Source organism: Lichenostomus cassidix, chromosome 10 (assembly GCF_008360975.1).
Source record: "Lichenostomus cassidix isolate B80296 chromosome 10, HeHo_3.0, whole genome shotgun sequence".
NCBI lineage: Eukaryota > Metazoa > Chordata > Aves > Passeriformes > Meliphagidae > Lichenostomus > Lichenostomus cassidix.
Window position 1 is genome coordinate 2,283,687 of NC_139491.1, and position 21,082 is coordinate 2,304,768.

The window sequence follows — 21,082 nt, forward strand, 5'->3', positions numbered from 1 at the left end:
GAGACTCCTTTTCTGGGAAGACCAAGGTTGCAGTTTTGCATTGAGTTTGAGCTGATCCAGCTTTGTGCTGCCATTGAAAGCCTCCTCATGTCTGTCTGTCTGTTCCCTTTGCTTTCCTTGTGCTGGCACTAACTCCTGAGTGATTGCACAGGGAGCTGGAGCAGCGCCCTGATTTTGTTGTTAATGTTGTCGCCAATTAAGTTTTCGGCACCATCCTTTCCTCTGTCCAGCTCCAGGCTCATTCAAGCACTAATGCCGTCACAAAGGAAAGAGCAGCCAACTCTTCTGGTAATTAGAGCTGCTTAAATCCGTCATAAAATGTCAACCTCAGCGCTGCACACATGTCTGGAGTCAGGGATGGTCAGAAAACAGAGCAAGGCTGTATTTGAGACTGGGAAGTTTAATCCTGCTTGGGAGAGAAAGGACCTAAGCTGTGAATCTTCTTGCTCCTCACTGCTTTCCCTCTGAAATAGCTTCCCCCTGTTGCTCAGGTCTCTTTTGGTTTAGGGTGCCTGGTTTTGGAGCAAGTGCTGTTCTTCACCTGCATTTGTTTAGTAGCTTGTACAACTAGATCCAGTAGTCTGAATCCCACAGCTGCCAGCTGCAAGTGGACATGGCTGCTTCATGTGGGTTTGGATTCAGAGCCTGGAGAACTTCTGGTTCAGATTCCTCTGTAACTTGTTGCTCTGCTCTGAGGTCTCTTGCACGACACTAGCCTTTCAGGAGCATGGATCTCTTCCTTGGCTACATGGTGCCTGCATGGGAAAAATCCCTAAAAAATGAGGCTTTTGACCCTTAAAATGGGACTTTACACCCTAAAAATGTGTCTTTGGATGTTCAAAATGACTGCAGAGCTAGAGAAATTTATAGCAGCTTTTGCTGGTTTTCCCTAGTGAGCTGTTATTCCTGGGATCTTATATAAACCAAGATATGTGTATGATAAACTGTCCATACACCTGACTCACCAAAAAATTTTAGTATCAGAGAAATAATGTCTCTCAAAGGGGGAACAAAAGGCTGAACTACAAACACCTGCCACTTACTGCTCCTGCTCTGCCCGTCACTTTCTTCTCTCAAAGTATCAGAGGTTTGCAGCTATCGAAAGGCAGAAGCATCTCATCGACAGGAATGGGAACGCTGGGGAGTCCACAGCACATAAATGGGGGTTTTGCTGCCCTAAGTGTTGGGGCAGAAGTGCCATTGTCTGGGGAAGGAGTGTCCCTTCTGTTGGCACAGCCTCTGTCACTTTGTTCTTTACAGACTGACAGCCAGGGAGTTATCTGATCCTCCCCAAATCTACTAAGTGGCTCTTTAGCCAGGCTCTCCCTCTGTAAGTGCCACAGGGAATCATTTCACCTCTGTGAGCAGACACTGGGATTTGGTGTTGCTCCTGCAGAGCACAGTTGTTGTCAGTGTGAAGGAGCTGGTGCTCCGGGTGATGTTTCTGCTGCTTTCTCAGTTCGGGGGCTGTTTGCCAAGTTGCCTTTTTTTCTTTTCCCCAGGGACAGATATTCAAGGAATATATGTTGCAAGCTTGGGTTTGTCGAAATACTGGTTTCATTCCTGTTTCCACAAACATGCAGGAAGACAGAGAGGTGCCATGGAGGAATCAAGTAACACTAAGATCAGGTAGAGAGCTAAGACAGGGATTACACCTGGGTTTTTCAAAGCCTGGTCTAACCCTGGCCTGCTGACATGGAGCTCAGGCAATGCCTTAATATGGGCAGGTGCTCTTAGCCAGAGTGAGCAGTGCTCTGCAGACCACTAGCAACTCTCCTTATTTATATTATGCCAGACTTGCCTGACTGCAAGGTAAAGCTTTTTCTTGCTTAAATTGAGGGAGAAATGTCTGGGATTTGAAGAAAAAAGGGCAGGGGTTGTCTGAAAGAAACCAGTGGTAGACTCAAGTATATATTCCTTTACAGCCTAGTTAAAGCAATTTGACAGCAGCCTTCAAACCACCTCACCATAAAGGAACAGGTGGGAAGGACTCAGGAAGAAAGAAGGGTTTGTGGATGTTGTTAATCTTTACTTCCACGCTGGACTAGTGCAGAAAGGAACGTGGATATTATGACCCCCTTTTCTTTCCGTAGGGAGGTGAGATGGTGAAGAGTGGGGTTGGTGGAATGCTGTGGCCTTATTATGCACTCCTTCCCAGCAAGGTGTGCAGTGAGTGCCCACCTGATGCTGGGCAAAGCACATCTATCCAGAGTGGGGAGCTGCTGCCTTCCAGAGCTTGTCTGTACTGGCAGTGCCAAGTTTGAACTTAGAGTTGCATAACTCACACTCATGGGAAACCTGCTTCCTACCACACAGCCTTTCTGGCTTCATTTAAGTTTTTATAGTTCATTATACAAGCTAATAAATGGGAGGGTCTGGATTAAAAAGGTTTCTTTTTTCATATTCTGCATAGCTGAAGCCCTCTCTGCATTCCACACTGCTGTGATAAAACATCCCTGTGCGCCGGGCAGCTTCATATCCTTTGGGAGGGCAGAGCAGACCCACTCTTTGGGATGCGGCTGCCCTTGTGTTTGGTGCCAGGTACCACTGCCAAAAGAAGCATTTAGTGTCACTTGCCCTTAGGACCAAACCTGCACCTGTGGCTTTACACACAGACATGCGAGTTTTGTGTCTGGGACCCAGCCGAGGGAGGCAGCAACTTCGGACTCCATCTCTCATCTCCTTGCCTCATTTCCACTGCTTAGTTCAGCGGGTGGATAGGTCCAGCCTCCCTCCACAGGGAGGGGGTGCGGATATGCCACACCATGTATTTTATTTGCTTTATTTTTACAGACGGCTGGAAGGCTAGGCTAGGCTAGGCTTTGACGACCAGTGAACGATAGATGTACACCTAAAGGAGCTATGCCTCGAAAGTGAACCCCAACAAAGCCACGGCGATGCGGTCCCTGGTGTCCGTTAGCCTTCGCTGCCCAGCCGGGCTCGGCGCGGGGAGCTCCGGCAGCCCCGACGGGCAGCGGGCCGGGAGGAGTCCCGGCAGCACCGTGAGGGGAGCGCGGCGGCGGCAGCGCCGCGGCAGAACGAGAAAAAATCCTAAAGAGCTGGTGGGAGGGGGGATTTTAATGAAATAACCCACCTAAAATGTTATAAATGTTTGTGGCTTGTGGAGCACCTGGCGGGCGGAGAAGCCCCGCAGCTCCCGTCCAGCCCTCAGGAAGCGGGGCTGGCTGAGGCGAACCCGGGCAGCACCGTGAGGGCAGCGCCGTGAGGGGAGCGCCGCGGCTGGAGCCGGCCCGGTGCCCTCCGCGCTCACCCGCGGCAAAACTGGGAAAAAATACTAAAGAGATTGAAGAAAGAAATTATTTTAAAAACCCACATAAAATGTTATAAATGTTTGCGGCTGGTGGAGCCGCCGGCGGGCGGAGGAGCCCCGCACCTGCCGTCCCCCGCCCTGAGGGAGCGCGGCCGCTCCCCCCGCCGCAGGCTGGCAGCAACCTGTTGGTGCGGGCGCTGCCGGGCGGCGGGAGGAGCCCCTCGGAGGGGCGGCCGGGCCGCTGACAAAGGCGGAGCAGCGGCAGCCCAGGGCCGCCCCCGGCAGCGGGGCCCGGCGGGCAGCGCGGGGCTGGGGCTGGGGCCGGGGCGCTCACACAAGATGGCGGTGGGGCGGCGGGAGAGCACGCTCCCCTCTTAGATGCGGCCGCGGCGGCCCCTGCTCCCGGCGCCCGGCGGGGCTTACATGGCGCTGGAGGACCTGCTGCTTTGTCTCTGCTTCTCCGCCCTCGCCGTCCTGGCTGTGCAAGGTGGGTGAGAAGGGACAGGAGGGAGGGAAGGGGTCGGTGCCCCCCAGCCCGAGGGCGGCCGCGGTGCCACCTGCCCTCACACGGGCAGCGGGCGGCTCCTTTAGTGGCTGTCCCGTCCCTCCGTGGCCATTCCCCCCCTCTCCCCATCCCCTTCTTCATCCGAGTCGGACGACAGCTGTGCTCATGGCCCATGCCTAGATGGTGCTTCCTTTGGAATCATCTTCAGGGGGTGACATTAGGGGTGACACCCTCACACTTCGAGGGTGACATTCCCCACAGGAATTTCCCTCAGTGTCCAGGCTGGGGGGCAGCGGACCAGCAGCAGGAGCATTCCACGGGCTCTGCCTGGACAGTGGCAAGTTTCCCCCGGAGGGACAGTGGCTGTGCCAGGCTGGCGGGGAGCGAAGCACTTGTCCGGCACAGGGTGGCCCGGAGCAGGCCCAGGTGTCCGGCAGGGCCATGGGGGGCACCCTCGCCTCCCTTGCCCCTCTCCTGCCGGCATGGGACACACGGGTGGGCAGATGTCCCGTTGGTCAAGGAAGTGACCCAGGAGTAGCCGTGCTCCTCGCGCCCGTGTTTTGCAATGGTTACGCAAACGCCCCGTGCGAGGGCACACGTACACGGCCGCCGGGCGCGCTGGTGGCTTTCTGGGGTTGTCGTCGAAGTTTCCATCGAGGGTCGGCTGAGCTGTGGACCTTGGGGTGTCGAGTTCCTTCCCTATGTGTTCACAACCCGCAAATGGTTTTATTTTCGTCCCGGAGAAGGGTTTGTGAAGGTGTAGGCTGGCAGAACCATGCCAAAAAATGTGAGCGTGTGCCATGGACTTGCTCTCATTTAAAGTCCCCCCTAAACAGGGTATTGTGGTGGAGGAGCCATCCCTATGTCATTGTACATTTTTATTCCTTTTATGATGCATTCAGGTTCAGCAGAGCATAATAACAGCACGTGGACGGCTGCAGGGTTGTTTTTCTTTTCTTTCTTTTTTCTCAGAACATTGTGAGCTCCCGTAAGGAGTAGGTTGTGATTCGGCATAGGTGCAGCTTTATGGTGGCTGTTGTAGAAGTGAATAACGGTCCATGTAAAAGGCCCATTGTCACCAGTGAGTGTGGGTTTTCCTAGATGGATGGCAGGCTCTGACCCCACCAGCAGCCAAGCGGGTAGGCTGGGCTGGGTGGGACCTGTTTCTCCTGTGTGTTTGAGCAAACAGCTGAGTAGATCCTGAGGCTTGTAATGGACAACGATTTAAAAAGCAAAAGAAAAAAAGGGGCGGTGGAGTGGATGTTGTTTTTCCAAACCCACTTCAATAAGAAAACTTCAGATGCTTTGCGAGAATTCGCAGTTGTGGCTTCTTGGTGTTTCTTGCAACCAATTAGGCAACTAGTGAAAATTGTTGCTGTTTGTTTTCTAACAATGGGCCACATCTTGTATAGGGAGGCAATGAGTGCATCCGTACAGTCCCTGGACTGGGCACATGTGGATGTGCTTTCCAACAGGTGGGTTTGATTCTGAAAAGAAAAACATGGACTTGTTTCAATCTGAAATTAATTTGGCAGAGGGTTGAAATGGTTTGAGGAAAGTCTGCGTTTGATCCCGAAGCCACATGTGTTTTGATCCAAAGTTCAAGTCTCGCTGGGTATGAAGTACCTACGAGAGAAGTAGAGTGGAAAACCTTCCCCGCTCTGGGCTTGATGGAAGCAGTGCCAGTGTACACTTGCCGGCGATGTGATCCAGTGTTTCTGAAAGCCTTCTGCTGTCTGACTTTGAGCCTGTTTTCCCTGCGGTAGCAGGAAAGGGTTTAAGGAAAAAAAACAAGCACAAAACAACCCCTTTTCAGTTGACTCCGACAAGGGGGTTGTGCTGGTTCCTTTCCTTGGGGCTCTCCACAGGGGACGTGGGAAGTGGGCTGAGCTTTCCATCCACGGGATCAGCTGAAATCCATCTGCGTTTGTGTCGTTTGGTTTTGTGGTTGAGTACTCTTGCAATAGAACAGATTTCCTTTTTCGACATCACCTCACTTGAGTTGTGATTTGTTTTATCCTTCCTGCTGCGTTCGCCTTGGCGGTGTGACCCCGCAGCCTGCTGCCTGCCGTGAGAGCCTATGCTGGGGACGTCGGCATTCCCATTGTTAGGAATCGCGTGTCCCTGCTGCTGCGGCCGCCTGCGCTTCGCAGGATGTCACCTGCCTGCGGATCCGCCGGCCCTGTGACAGTGGCGTTGCAGTGTCACCGGGATGGGTGATGCAGGGAAGGGGTGTTTCCTTCAGCCCCCAAGAAGCGGGGGGCACTGGCAGTGCCGAACACTGTGTGTACAGCTCCGGCGAGGCTTTGCCTGTATCCCGTTTCCAGGGGCAGGGTTCTCGTGCCGGAGCAGGGAGCTCGCTGCAGTTGTGCGGTGGCTGTTGTGACAGCCAGTCTCCAAGCCAGGCAGGGGCCGCTCCAATGTGGGGAATGCTTTTGCTGGCGTTTCTCTCTTCTGCTGTGTGAAGCTGAAGGAGAAACTGCTCAGGCATGGTTCTGGTTTTGTCTCTCCTGTTCTCCCTAGCTTTTTCCTTTTTTTTTTTTTTTTTTTTTTTTGGTGTGCCTTCTCTGCCTTGAAGTCCAAAGTGAAGCAGAGCTGGCTCGTTTTCAGGCATGTGTCCCTATTTTGCAGCAGACTTTCTCTGGCATTTGTAGCAGGTTTGATCTGCTGTGGGGATCCCACGGGGGTGGGGTAACTGCTGGTGGTACACGAGACACTTCAGAGTGGCACAAGTAAGAGTTGGAAAAGAAAATACTGGGCAGTCTGCCTTTCCCTGGGGATGAAGGGAGATGATTCTCCCTGCATGGTTTAGAGCTGGAGGCAGCTTCTGTGGATGTCTCTGCAGGTGTCTCTGCACTGGGGGCACCAGGGCCTCCTGAGTTTGTGAAGTGCTGGGGTGGGCTGTGGCATACTGGGCATCTCTCCTGAGTGCCCACTGTGATCCTGGGCCAGTTACTTCATCTGCTCTGGCATCCTTATTGTCCATCTTTAGCCAAATGCAGAGATGCTTCTCTCTGTCAAAGGTGAGGATGAAATCAACCAATCAGTATTCAGCACATATATGATCTTTGTCACTCTAGTGCACAGCTATCCTGAGGGCAGAGCACTGCGTTGTCCCATGGGTTTGTGACTCCTGATACCATACTGCTTGCCAGATGATTTGAATTCTTACCTCCCTTGGAGCTGCTTTTCCAGAGGCTGGCTGTTCTCCCAGGGAAAAAATCCAGGTGCTTGTGAACCAGTCTGGGCATTTGCAGCATAAGAGATGCTGCTCGCACTATTTACATGCTCCTCTCCTGTTTAAATGGCTTCAAGGCCATTAAGCCTAGTCATGGTTATATAATTAAGATGGGAATTAATATTTAATCTGATTGTAATTTGTTGCTGGAATCCATCCCAAACTGTATCTCTGCATGAGGTGAGTGGGTACCTGAGGGAAAAGTGAGGCCAGTGTTACATGCAGGGTATTTTTTGCGTGGACACTGGGAATTACAGGTCTGCCTTGGGTGACAGAGAAACCCTAATCTTTACAAACCCTGAGTGATCATAGTCATTTTGTTATCAGTAGGAAGCAAATGTTTGTTTTATAGTCAGCTGTAATACTAGGGGGGATATGGTAAATCCTTGTTATCAGTATTTGCCAAGTGCATGTTTGGCCAAAATCAACTCTGGTGCAATTTCCTTACTTTCTGGAGAAGAACTGGATCCACTTGCCCACAGTGTTTTTAGCCTGGTTTTTGAAAGTGAAGAGGTGTAATTATCCCATCCAGTTGTCTGTCTGTCTCTGCTTTCTTTTTCCAAATAACTCCTGGACCTGCTGGTCAGTCATAACTAGTTTGGATATGGAGAATTCAGAGTTCTTGAAAATAAGTGACCAAGTAGAGGAGGGAGATGCAGTTTCTGCATGGACTGGAGGAGAGGCACTGGAAAACCCACCTGTGGAGGAACCTGAAGTGCCTCAGTGGCAGGAAGAGCTTTGAGCAGATCATGAACCTTTTTTGGGTAGGACTGGGCAAGCCACTCACAGGAGACAAAACTGCAGGAAATCACAATCTCAAGTCCTGGTATTCACTTGTTTATTTTTGAAGTATTTTCTTCTGTGAAACATGACTTATGACAGCGTTCACATTATGGGGCATGGTGTCTGTTTTCCTCTCTGCTTGGGAAAGCACCTTCCAAATACAGGACTTGGAGCTGCTGTGACATTGGCTCTTCTTGTTGTTTTTGTGTTGGTCACTTGCTGTCTCTGCCTCAGTTGCCCCACTTGTTCCCACTGAGCAGAGGATGCTGTTACACACTGTAAACATGAAGAACACCATCACTCTTAAGTACCCTTCTTGCATTTATTAAATCCCTTGAGTAAGTGGCCTCCAAGTGTTGCTTGTGCTTTTGTGACTTAACAGCTTGTTGGTGAGAGGATCCACAGCTGCTAAAGCTGAATCTGCCACCTTCATAAAAAGCAGCATTGAGCTGTGTTTTCACAAGCCCTTCTAGAGCTGCCAAACCCCCCACCAGACATGGGGGGAAGTCTGAAGAGCGTCTAGTTTGTCTGACAATCACTAGTATGCTGAAGTCATCCTTGAGACACTATTGAATTTCCTAATTCTGAAGAGTAATGGAGCCTTTAAGGAAGAGGAAGAGCTGATCAGTTTTTCCTTGGAAGAAGGTAAAAATCTGCTGTAGTTGCCACTGCTGAAAAGGGAAATTCCATGGGAGAACCGAACCAGGTGTCATCAGCCTTGCTTGAGCCTATCTAACACTGTCCTGTTTGCAGGTGTCAGGACACTCTGTGAGTGTGTAGGTCATGGAGCTTCTCCTTTGGTTGTGTTTTTGTTCATGTCGCTGATGCCCTTTGGTGTCTCTGTTTGAGATCCTCTCCTGCTCTTAATCCATGTGATCCTGCTGTTGTGATATGGGCTTGCTTTATCTGAGAAGTCCAGCAGCTGCCGTGTCTTATCTCCATGGGTAATAAACATACTTTGTGGTGGTTATGATAAGCAATTACTGTGTGCCAGGGAAACTTTCATATCAGATGTTCTGAAATTATTTAAAAATCTTTATCAGCATTTTAAACACAATTGCCTGTTAATGCCGTATTAAATTCAGCTGAGCTGTTGAATAACCTGGTTTATTCTGTCCTTTCTTGTTTTTTCATGTTTTATTTTTCTCCCAGATATTTCGTGGAGTTCTTGAGGACAGGTCGTTAATATTAAAGGTGTGTTAATGAAATGTGACCATCCCCAAAGTTTGCTCTCAGCCCAAATTGGTAGGAGAATGAAAATCTAGCATGGGAAGAATTGTATTTGTGCTCAGTCTGCTGTGGCTCTTTCCCTTATTCTGATGGACTGCCCTGGCCTCATTTCCTGCTTGGGTCTTTGGACTATGTTCCCTTTGGAGTTGGGATGGCTTAGCACCTTGTTAAATGTAAGATTTTGGGAAATTAAACAGTTAAAATGATGCTGGGATGGCAGAACTTGGTGGAGCAAACCTTGGATGCAGAAGCGATGCCAGGCTGGCAGCAGGGATGTGATAAAGTCCTTCTTCTGTTTTACTGTGTGCTGGGAAATGTGCATCCTTGATCGTTTCTAAATTGACTGTCAATAGATGATCAAGTTAATTGGTGTGACCAAAAGGTCATTACTTAATGAGATGGATTTCCCATGCCCTGTCAATACACTGAGAGTTTTGGCAAAATCTGACTGTTCGTGCACTCAGGGATTTGATAAATCTTCTTTCTGAAGTATCTTCAGTGCTTACAGGTTCCAAAATTACCTTGTTTTACACTTAGGGCAAGGCTGTGCTTTCTGTGGCTCTTCGCTGGCTGTTGGATACAGAATGGGTGCATGTATTCTTCAGACAAAAGTGGAATTTTCCTTGCTATTAAAACTAGTCAAGAGTTCACTGATTTTTTTTTTTTTTTTTTCTGTGCACGTGAGAAGGCTTTTATGTTCTTTAGGAATCTTTGTCCCTTTTTTGTCTCTTTTTAGCTGATGGTCTAGTGAAAATGTGCTCTTAACCTTTCTGGAGTTATCTGTGCTGCTTTAAAGGAATGGTGAGCATAGTCCTCCTAATTACATAGACTGGGGGGGACTGAGCCAGTTTGAGCCCATTTTTGTGCCCTGCCAGTCCCTCCTGTCTGTCTGACTTGCAGCAAAGCCTTGAAAGAGCTTGTAAGAAAGAGAAAGGGAGCTTTTAATGGAAGGAAAAGCCAAACCAAGGACTGGGGAGGACAGAGAGTTAGCAGGTGTTCAGCCTGATGTCAGGGGGATCAGCATGTGGTTTGCCCCTGTGTGGGAGATAACCTCCAACAAGCCCCTTATCTTCAGCAGAGGGGTACAGAGTGTGGCATGGGGTGGAGGAGCTGGAGCTGCTGGCTTGGCTCCTTTGTTTTCCTGCTTGATAGGTATTTCCCCGTCAGAGAGGCTCAGGCAGCCTTGCTGTTGGAGAATTCAGGCTGTCACAGGAGGGTGATCATGTGCTCCACGGGTCTGTGTGGCTTGTGAAGACACTTCTGAAGGCACTTTGTGTTGTTCCATGGCAAGGCATCTTGGCAAAATACACTCAAATAAGATAAAAGGGGAAAAAGAGTTCCAGGATCTGATCCAACACCAGCTCCTTTGCTGGGTTGGTAAAAATTGTTTAGATTCTCCCTCCCGAGAATGATTTTGTAAACATAATACTGCCTATTAGCCATGTAAATTACTGTCATTGGTGACAATTGTGATGGAAAGATAAGTATCTTGAAACTCTGGTTTGATTTACCCCTCTTGCCCCCCCAGCTTGCTAACCAGTTGTTTGTGTCAGTGCTGATTGCAGCTTTTGTCAGAGAAATCAAAATATTGATCAAATTTATTTATTTCTGTGTTCCCTAGGTCGCAGTAAATGCAACTTTTCTTTCTTTTCCTTTGTACTCTTTTTCTCCGTACTGAAAACAAAGGGAACCTTTCCTCAAGAAGATGAGCCATACATTCCCAAAGTCAAAAGTCATCCGCTTGAAGAGGGTCCTTAGGAGCAGACTTTGTATCTGGAGGCTTTCCTCAAGAGTCTGTCAGTGGAAAATCTGGCGAGCAGCATTACCACAAGTACTATTGTGGGGTTTTCTTTATGCACAAAGTGGGAAGAGATGAAAGTTTCTCCCAGCTGCTGGCAGAGAAGAGCTTCCCATTTACTTCACGCTTGTGGCTGCTGCCAGGATTTGCAGTTTAGCAGCAGAGGAGTTAAGTGAGGGGTGAAAGGCTTCAGCAACACTTCAGCATCCAGGCACGAGGCTGAGCTGTCAGATCATTCTTTGTTTTTTACACCAGTCAAGGCACTTGGGATTGCTGATATGTTTAAGGCAGGCAGTATGTTGTGCTGCCTTCTTGTGTACTGTGGGAAGCTGAGACGTTTCTTGTTCCAGGTTGAATGATTGTGCTTGAAAAAGAGCATCTCTTAAAGAGTAACACCCATTTCTGACTTAAACATTTGCTGTGGGTGCTTGTCCATTGCATGCCCTCGGGAGGCTGGTTTGATGTCCTCACTCAGCAATGGGCACCTTCAGTTTGAGTTTCCCTAGCTGGGGTTTATAGAGGTATGTGGAGAGAGGTACTGGTATGAAAACCCTGCCAGTAGGGATGTGTACACTCACCAAATTTCCTGGTAACCTGCTCTTTACTAAGCTGAGTACATTCAGGCCCTTCAGTCTTTCATCTGTTTTCCATCCATAATCTCGGCTTTCTGTAGTAACAGTAGTAAGTGAGCACTGCTTTTCTCAGCAGTCAGGTGTTTTGCTCAGCTGGGGAAATCTTACTGCTTCAGTTCAGAGCCTGACTTCTTGGATCTAGACTGTGCAAATCCCTGGGGCACCAGTTCCCCCCAGCTCAGTGCAGAGCTGCCATTCAGCTCAGACAGCCGGTGCTGGATGTGGCTTTCCAGTTGTGATGGGATCTGAGCCAAGCAGAGGGAAAGGTAAAGAAACTTTCAACTCCAAGAGTGTCTCTTTGCAGAGCTATTGCTGAGGCAGATTTGGGTTGTTGCAGCAGGATGCTCACATGCAGAAAATCAGAGGAAGCATCAGGATGGGGCACACCTATGTAAGTTCCATTTAGATTTTAAACAGAAAGGCATTAGGTATGTGGTATGTGCAGGCCTGTAAATGAAAATTCCTGACTACTTGTTTGAGCATTTTAAAGTTTGTGAGGTTTAAAAAAATGCTGCCCTCATGGGGAATATTTTCTTCTCACCAGAAACTTGTTAGACTACAAATTTGACAGAACTAATTTTTATAGCATTTTCTAAGCTAAACTATTTGTGTATTTTGGAAGGAGAAGGACAACAATGTGGATGTGTGTTTTTATATAGATTTCATTAAAAATGTGACTTTGATTGTCCTACAAGTTGTCTGAGAGATGTAAAGGTTTCTGCTGGAAAATGCAAGTGATTGTAGTCTGGTGACTAACAAATAATCCTTGGCTAATATGGGTTGGGCTCAATTAATGTTAATCCCTGCTCAACAGTAGCAAAAGTTGGATAAAGGAGATTTTTGCAAGGCTGTTGCTGACCTGAACGTGAGAATGATCACACAGCATTCCCTGAAATGAAACTGGCTCTCTGGAAGAGACATCATTTTTGTCACTTGTTTCTAACAGCAGCGAAGGAACTATTCAAAGTGGCCCAAAATTGCCTGGTTATGAAGATGAGCATTTCTTCTGTGCTGGTGTTATGTGCTGAGGCACAACAGACCTCATTAAAGGAGAAGCAGCAGTAATTAGTCTAGATTAATGGAAATAAATCTGGTTTTGGTAATAAATGAGGTTGGATTCCTTGGTCCAGAGCAGTCACCATCTATAGTGCTCATCTAGCAGTTGGATGCACAGAGGAAAAATTCTCCTCACTGTCGAGAAAAGTGGGTGATCTGGGGTATTTTTGTTGAAATCTCAGTGTAAATCCAGGTGGTGTTTTTAGATGTGTTTTGATGAAATAAGCAGAAGCCCAGAGACAGCCAGGGAGAAGCATCACATCGGAGCCTGGACTCCCACTGATCCAGGAGGGCCCCAAGGAGGTGTGACAGTCTCCACAGGAACTCCACTGCTCAGATACTGTGTGTCCAAAGCGTGTCCTTCACCATTTGGAAGCAGACCCAGGCCTTTTACTGCTTTGTCCTCAAACTGTCAGGTTTCAGCTGGCTGCAGCTTTGGAAAACAGAAAGATTTATGTGCTCTGAAGAGAAACTTGCACTGACAGTCAGTAAATGCACTGTAGATGCTGGAAAGTTAAACAGCCAAGGAGGTGTGAGGCATTTTTGAAAGAGGTTATGAAATACATTTTCCTTCTGTTGTTATGATAGATGTAAGTTTAAGTTTGGAAATGGGAGGGCAGATTTCCACCCGTTCTGACCATCAGTCCTAACCATGTTCAAAAGTTTGTACTGCTCCTTGTTTTCTTCCACTTTCATTTGCATCCCTGTAGCCACAGATATGGCTGTTATGTTGCCATTTTTCCTAACATAATCCCTGAGCTGTAAAAGGTCACTTTGCACTTTCAACGATAACTGAGTTTCCAGATCAAAACCAGATACTGTCTTTTGAAACAGGACCAGGTAAGAAGTTAAGCCCAGAGGATTAAAGTCCCAAGGTGGTCAAGTCCTTGGTAAGATCATGCATGTCTAGCTGTGGGCACCCCTTCGACTTAACAGTTTATCATCTCCCATTTTTTTATTTTCTATGTCAAACCTGCCCTCTTGTCTGCCATTGTCCAAGCAAGGCTGGCTGGGTGCATTGATAACATACCTGTGGGGTTAGGTGATAACAGAAAGAAGCAGAGCAGGTCTAGATAAAGGCAGGGTGGCCCACACCCATGGAGGGAGCTGATGTCAGACACTGCAGCTGTAGCCACGCAGTGAAGCCCAGATGCATTTTGTGACTTCCCAAAGGCCATGTGGTGGGTGGTGACAAGGCCGTTCCTGGTGCTTTGTCAGGACTGCCCACGCTGTCTGTTCTCTGCAAAATTAAGTGCTGGTCTAAGCCCCCCTCACCTTTGCCTTGTGTTCCTGTGCTGCGTGGGTGGCATGTGTGTCCTTGTGTCCTCCCAGGGAAGTGACACCTCTCTTGGGGCGATGTGAGCTTGCAGTGACAGCCGTTTGCACTGAGCTATTAAAACATACTTTTCCATTAGTTCTCTTTGTTGCTGTTCTGAATTGTCTTCTCTTCCCCTGTGTGCTGGCTCATTATTTCTTATTAATTCATGGTTTGTGCAATTACTCGGGAAATGCAGGAGAGTTGGTAGGAATTTGACAAGCCTGACTTCTCTTTTCAGGAGTAGATGACTCCGTTCCAGTGCAGCATGGGAGGGTTGGTTCTTGTCCTCTCCGAGTGGCAAGTTGCACACCTAGGCCTTTGTGCAGGGGTTTTGTGGGACAGGTTGACTGTTTGTAGAGAGCTGGAAAGCAAAAGGAGCAGGGAGAGGGTCTATATGTGTATTTTCTTGTGTACCTTGTAGGATTGAAACCAGAGCTGTTCTTTGACATTCTGTATCTGCTCTGCATTATGACACTTTAACACCCTGCCCTGAAGACATGCTCCAGACTTGCACCCTAGCCTATCAAGAGCAAACAAGGGAGGCTCTTTGCTTAACTTAAAAGACAGAATTGTACAATAAATAGTTCTAAATACATGCCAGGAGATTTTGTTTGCTATGAAAGCTTTCAGCTCAGTCTGGGAGTGTGTCTTGGGTTGTCTCTGAAGTGACAATCCTGCAGAAGGGTTAGTTGCCCCTTTTCTTTGAAGACAGTATTTCACGTAAGAACAGAGATGTGATCTGGTCTCTATTTGCAAGGAGAAAGCCAGCACACAGCAAGATAAAAGGGCTGTCACTGATTAAAATGTGGCAGTTTGGCTGCTTGTACCTTGTGTTTTACTGGCAAGTCTGTTTGTGCCCCTGGTTTTCCCATATGAATGCTCCTCTTTTAAGGGTTGTATTCATCCATTGACTTCCCAGCTGCTAGGAAGGATCTCTTCTTGATGGAAGCTGGACTGAGTTGTTTGCTGGATGGCTTCACAGCTAGACTTCAGGCTGTTGGTAGAGAAGGACCTTTACCTGTCCTTCTCCTTCCATTTTTATTTTCAACTGAACTGCAGAATCTCATTACCCATGGCAGTGGCAGGGCTTTGAAGATTTCTGACCTAATTATCTCATTTGCACTGCAAGTAGCAGTAAAAATCCATGTGCTGTCAGGGGGACTTTGCTCTTGTGGCAGCTGTACAGCGGTGGGAGAAAAAGGCCTCGTGGAAGGGCTCATGCAGAAGGTTTGCTTCCCACAGCGCAGGCTGGCTCAGGCTGGCTCAGGCTGCTTGCACAGTCCCAGCTGTACAGCTGCTTTCCTGCAAGACCTAGATGGGGTGCATGAGGTGGGAGAAGTTCCCATGTTCTGGACTCCATCCGTGGCCCTTCAAATGCCTTGTTGGGTAGTGTTCATGAAGGTCCAGCTCGGAAGGTGGAGTTATTTGTCAGGACTGTAAAAGCAAATTAATGGTATGTAGAATTTGCCATTTGACTAAACATCATCTACCAAGGGGCTGTTTGGTTGTGGCATGATGTGGAAGTAAGAAAGTGGTGGGTTAAATATAGCAAGTTTCAGTGGTGTGTGAGAGCTGTGATAGAGACAGATATTTGCACGTCGTTTCTGAGACTGTCGTAGAGTCGTGTCTGTAGTTATGCTTGGATACAAGGAATCTTCTGCTGTTTGAGTGAAACAGATTAAAATACTAACTTTAGCTATTCCCACCCTGAAACTTCAGTGAAGTGTTGTTACATCTATTGTAGATATAGAACTTGTGAGGCAGACATGGGCTAAGTAACACTAAACCCTGTGTAGCAAGAAGGCAAGAAAAAGGAGTGTGGGAATATTTGGTGCCTTGATCATGAGTTGAAGGCAGAGGGATGAGAAAGATCTTTGATGATTAATATCTTTGATCTTGAAGATGATGAAAAATTCAGAAACATTAGAGTGTGTTCCATCCTGGTATAATTTCTTGTGTCTTTTTGGGTCAGTATCTCTGTGCTTCCTGTACCTTATGAAAACAGTAACAGCCCTGGCTGAAAAGGATCAGGGTGATTGTTTGTTTTCAGATGCTGCAGGTGGCTGGTCCCTGAGGGATCTGTAAGAACTGTTTTCTCTGACCTTCTCTCTAAGCTGTTGTGCAGAATCATCTTCCAAGTTTCAGTGAGGTTGTGGCTGGGTGGAAGGCAGTAGATCAGCTCCTGTAGCTAAACTGGGACCTGTCACAAAAGCTTGGCAAAATGCTGGTTTCCCTTGGCATGGCGTGAGGGTCTGGGGGAACCCCCCAGTACTGATGTGTTGTGAAGCCAACCAGTTTCTCCAAGGCTGCTGCTTATTCCTCCCCATGGCTTGTGTGTCCAGACCACTGATTGCTGAGTAAAATGAGTGTGCAGAGTCAAGTAATCCTTGTATATCTTGAGTATTGCTTTCCCTTTCTGTGGTTCCAGATAGCAGCTGGGAGAAAGTTGGTTTGGAAAACAAAGCTGTTAGGAACTGTTTGTTTAGACACAAGGCAAAATGAAAGTGAAAAACATAATCTGTCTGTCCCCCCTCCGCCTCCCACCTTCTTTTTGTTTAAAATGTCCACATGCTATTTACTTTCAATAAACAAAAGATGTTTCTTATAAGCTGGTGTTTACTAGTAGGGGTATGTGATTTATTAGGAAACAAAAATTGCTGCTCATGCCTATGTTTTCAAACTGGAGCAAGAGTTCATAATTTTATAGACCTTTCAAGAATAGATTTTCTAAAGCAAACAGAGAGGAACTGTTAAACTATAGCCATGTAAAACAACAGTGTAATAGTGTGATTGCTCGGTAGTAATGGGTTTATTATTCTGTAACAAATAGGAGTGGTTTGGGCCGCTGGGAGATAACGTGGCTTTTCTGAGATAGCTTTGGAGCTGATTTAGAGGAGAAGCCCATTTTAGATTCTTCTTTTCCTCATATTAAGGAGATAAGGAGTGTATGGGTATTCCCTTACATCAGCTTTCTTCCAGGATCAGGGAAGGCTCAGCTTGCAGAAAAGCAATGCAGAGTTTATCTACTTCTTGCTTTCCACAGCTTCTCACATGAAGCCTAAGCAAGTTGAGGTGCCACATGCCTTGCCTCTGTCTTCCATGTGTCTGCCGCCTCTGGATGTTGATGTTGGTGAAAATGGCTGTTGGAGGATAGTCTGTGCTCCCTCATGCAGCTCTGCCAGCCCTCCTTGGCTGTGCCAGGCACTTTGTCTCTGCCGGTAGTGAGTGAGAGGCATGAAAGGTTGGGTGGTCTCAGCTGGTGCTCCTGCTTTCTCCAGCCTTGCAGTTGCCTTGTGTGTGGGGATGCCTGCCTGGAGCCTGGGTGGGATCCCTGACAGATGCATGCATGGTGCCCTGGCCCTCCTCCAGCTCCAAGTCATTGCAGTGACCTCTGCTGAGACACGTGTTGAAAGGGACCCATCTCCTGTGTTTATTCCTTTCTTTCTCCTGGTTCTCAACTTTTGCCTGCTATATCAGGCTCATTTCTGGCTGCCCCTACACGTGTGCCTGCTGGAAAACCTTGTAGCAACTCAGTTGGGCTCTTGGAAGAAATTATTTGTGCAAAGAGAGCTGTGGCTTGTAATGAAATTGCTTTACAGTGACATAGTTTTAGTGCTGCAGTGTGTCTCTGCTGGTTTTCAGGTTATTCCTGGGCTAAAAATATGGCTCATTAAGACTTCTGGAACAGGATGTAACAATATTTTAAGGATATTCCTGGGTGTTATTACAAAGTGATTTAACTGATACTGCATTTGGAGACCTACTTTGTAGGATCTTTTATTTGAAATGAAAGTTGAGGAAAGAATTGAGAGTGTGTGTGTTTCTGATGGTGAGGATGTGGTGCTGGCATGGAAGGCTGGGAGACTGCTTTGGAGCTGCACTGGTGCCTGGTGCTGTCTGACCAAAGCCATGGTCAGACATGGCTGACCTGGTGCTGACTGACCAAAGCCATCAGCCCAGCTATTTCCATTTCTGATCTTCCCTGCCCCCAGATAACAAGAGAATCAGAACTGCACGGAAAAGAGTTTTACCACCTATTTCATTTGAAGCTGGATGCACTTGAGATGTGTTGAACAAATGGACAGTAGCCTTTCTTCTCCCTGGGGACAGCTTTTACATGGATGGGAAGCTACAGATGGGGCCCAAGGCAGAAATGCAAATAAGCAGGGCTGTGATACGAAGCATTTGGCAGCATCGCGGGCTTAAAAGCTTCGTCCCCACGGCTGCTTGATCCTGCTTTCTCAGTTGTGCTGACACAGCTGGTTGTGGACTGTACTGTGAACTGTGTGAGTGGAGCTTTGACCTCAAAACTGTGGGATTAGGGCCTTTGCTGCTGGCACCGTGAAGCTGGCCGAGCCCGGGCCATCCCAGAGCTGCTTGTGAGAAGCCCTCCAAGATGTACTCGCTGTGGTCACAGCTTTGCAGAGAAGAGCAGCAGTGAGCACAAACAGCTAATTAGTTTTTATAACCCTCTTTTGTTTGCTTTTGAAGACACGAGTCCTTCGCTTGCTTGCCTGGCTCCCGTTCAGCGCGGTGACAATGTCAGTGCGGGTGTGTGAAGCTCAGGTTACACTGGGAGAGTTCAGACAGGTTTGGTTTCAGCACAGGTCTTGTCCCTGAGCTGTTCCAGCACTTTCCTGACAGGAGGCAATCGGTGTCAGAACAGGTTTGGCCCTGAGACTGTTAAAAAAACCAGTTTTGAGGGGCAGATCTCCCACGGTAATGAGTTCAGTGGTAGGCTGACTGTTTTTTGTAGATGAAAAGGTCAGATCTGTTGCCTGGGTTATGTTGAAAGGTTTTGTTCTGGAACAGCCTGCTCTTGATGAGCTCCTATCTGCTGAGCTGCCAGGCACTGCCCTAAACAGTGTTTTTCCTACATTTTCCTCATCAGTGAGTGTTGGAGAGGTCACATTTTCTTATATTTTCCATTGTTGGGTGTTGAAGAATTTACTTTTTAGATATGCTTGTCTAAGGCTGTGAAGTTTTGAGTTCAGATCAGCAATTTGGACAGCTTTAAAACCCCCCTGGTTTTGAGCCTGCCCTACTTGGAGTTTGGTTTTAATCACAGCTTTTAACAAATTGAGTCTATTGAAAACATTCTCAGTGAAACACCCTCATTTTTTTTCCTCAGAAGCCGTTAGCTGTCTTCAAGAAACAATATTTTAATTGAAGCCATGATAAAAGCAGAGCGGCAGTGGTTGTCTTAGAGCTTAATTTATTAAACAGCCTTGTTTTTAATGCAAAAAAAATCTGCTAAGAATAAAAAAGCTGTGCGTTTTCAAACTGTCAAAATAAAACCTACAACTTTGAAGTCTTAAAATACTTTGGGAAATGCTGAATGTTTTTGACTAGTTATATGGAACAGCTGAACTGACTTAACTGGAACAAAATTAGAGGAACAAAGAGGTTTTGTTTCCAGAGTGTATTCTTTGCCCTTTGACAGCGCTGTCTGGCTCACACTCTGAGTTAGACACATGGAGCAGGTCGCTGTCAGCTTCCCCCCTTTTGGTTAGACTTTCCACGTAGCCACCCCCACTGGAACAACAATAATATGCTTATAAAAGAGCAAAAATTACAGGAAGATTCAGGGGCAAGAGCAGAATTTGAACCTCCCATGACTGTTGGGTTGTTTTTCTTGAAGGAGTCTCAGTCTTGTATTGATGGTGCCACATGCGAGTGCTGAGTTTGGGGGTACCTTGGGCTAGCAGGGCTTTTCCTGGCTGATGATCAGTGTTGCATCCCACACAAATGGACATTCTCAGTGTGGTCTTCAACTAAGAGACTTGTTTTCCATGGAAGATGCTCTGAAAGTCTCCCGGTGAACTCTTCCTATGTACCCAGCAGCCTTCATCACCAGATGGGTGAGAGGGTATCCCTGGCTTGGTACTGGCACCCTGGCTCTGGGAGGTGCTCATCTGCTCTGTTCTTCTGTCACTCTGGGCTATTTGCATGAAAACAGCCTCTCTGAAAAGTCTGTCTTCTGTTGGGGAAGGGTAGACAGCAGGATGAGATGAGCAGCTGAGAAACAGGGCTCTTATTTCCATGCAAATATCCTATAAAGAACAAAAGGGGGAGAAGTGTGCTCAGAGATGGGGTCTGCCAGCAGAAAGGCTCTGGAGTTGTTTTCCATGAGCAGCATCAGGTCTATGTGAATGTAATTTTTACACTGTTGTGGCTGTGGGTCTCATGGGTGAGTCACAGATGCTGCTTTTGTTTTGGACTTCTCCAGGGCTAAATCCTCTGCTGTCTGTGGGAATTTTCCTGCTGAATTCACTACCAGAGAATCAGGGCTTTTAGGATCTGCTGCTGAAATGAGTTACCTCTTGTTCCCAAATCTCAGCTGGTACAGGAGATAGGTTGTAAATGAGCACAAGAGGTCCCTTATGTGTCCCTGGGTGTATCGCTGTGTCTGGCTCTGAGGATCCTGAGGGCACATTTCTGTGGTTGTAGGACTGCACTGTGGTTTCTTTCCCAGTGCATGGGAGAGTGCTTTCCTTTCCATGGCACTTGAGCATGCTGGGAAGGTGTCAGAGGGTGGGAAGCCCTGTGTGCCAGCTAAGACCACTAGGAAAACAGTGTTGTGAGCAGCAGCCGTGCTGCAGTTGGCTTTGAAGGTGTTGGGGAGGAGGTGGGACTGGAGATAGGGACAGCCCTGCGATGTGCCCTGTGATGTGTCAGTGGCAAAGAGTGCTTGGGAGCTCACTGCCATTCACTGCAGCAGGAGTTGGGGTGCCTTGAGACCTGGCTGCTCAGAGCTGCCTGTAGTAGAGGGAGCCAGCTTGATAATAAAGGCAACAGGAGCAAATGTACATATCCCTCTTCCATCACTGCCCCCAGCAAGGCAGAAACCTCCCTTCATCAGCATTCATGTCCTTTTCACCTATGGGTATCGAGTTGAGTTGCAAGCCAGTTCAGTGCTGGAGCAGATGCACACTGAATTTAGTAGCTTGCTTAGAAACAAGTATCAGCAAGATGTCAGAGAGGTTAGGCTCATTATGAGATCTCATTAATTCTGTGAAATACCCTGTAGAGAATATATTAATATTCTTATTCTGTTGACATATATTAACATATATAATAGTTGTATAATTGTTACTAATAATTATGATAATAATAAGCTTCTTCTCGTAGACAAGTCAAAATGGATATTCAGAAGTCCCTGTGGGTACTTTTAACTCACAGTTGATGGACAGAGGTGCTGGTGCCAACACTGTGATGAGAAGTGCCGGTTCCTCTGGCTGCACCTGCCTG

The 21,082-nt window shown here is 47.5% G+C and overlaps 1 protein-coding gene across 2 annotated transcripts in view; it reads left to right on the top strand.

Moving 5' to 3' along the window:
• Positions 1 to 2,901: 2,901 nt before the first annotated feature.
• IGDCC4 (immunoglobulin superfamily DCC subclass member 4) overlaps positions 2,902 to 21,082 on the top strand; it is an 84,273-nt gene continuing 66,092 nt past the window's right edge. Inside the window, exon 1 of one of the 2 annotated variants that reach the window (XM_085070287.1) lies at positions 2,902 to 3,758. In XM_085070287.1, the coding sequence (XP_084926413.1) occupies positions 3,650 to 3,758 (109 nt within the window). In that variant the 5' untranslated portion in view covers positions 2,902 to 3,649. The remainder of the gene's footprint in view (positions 3,759 to 21,082) is intronic. The other variant, XM_085070288.1, reaches the window with a different exon arrangement.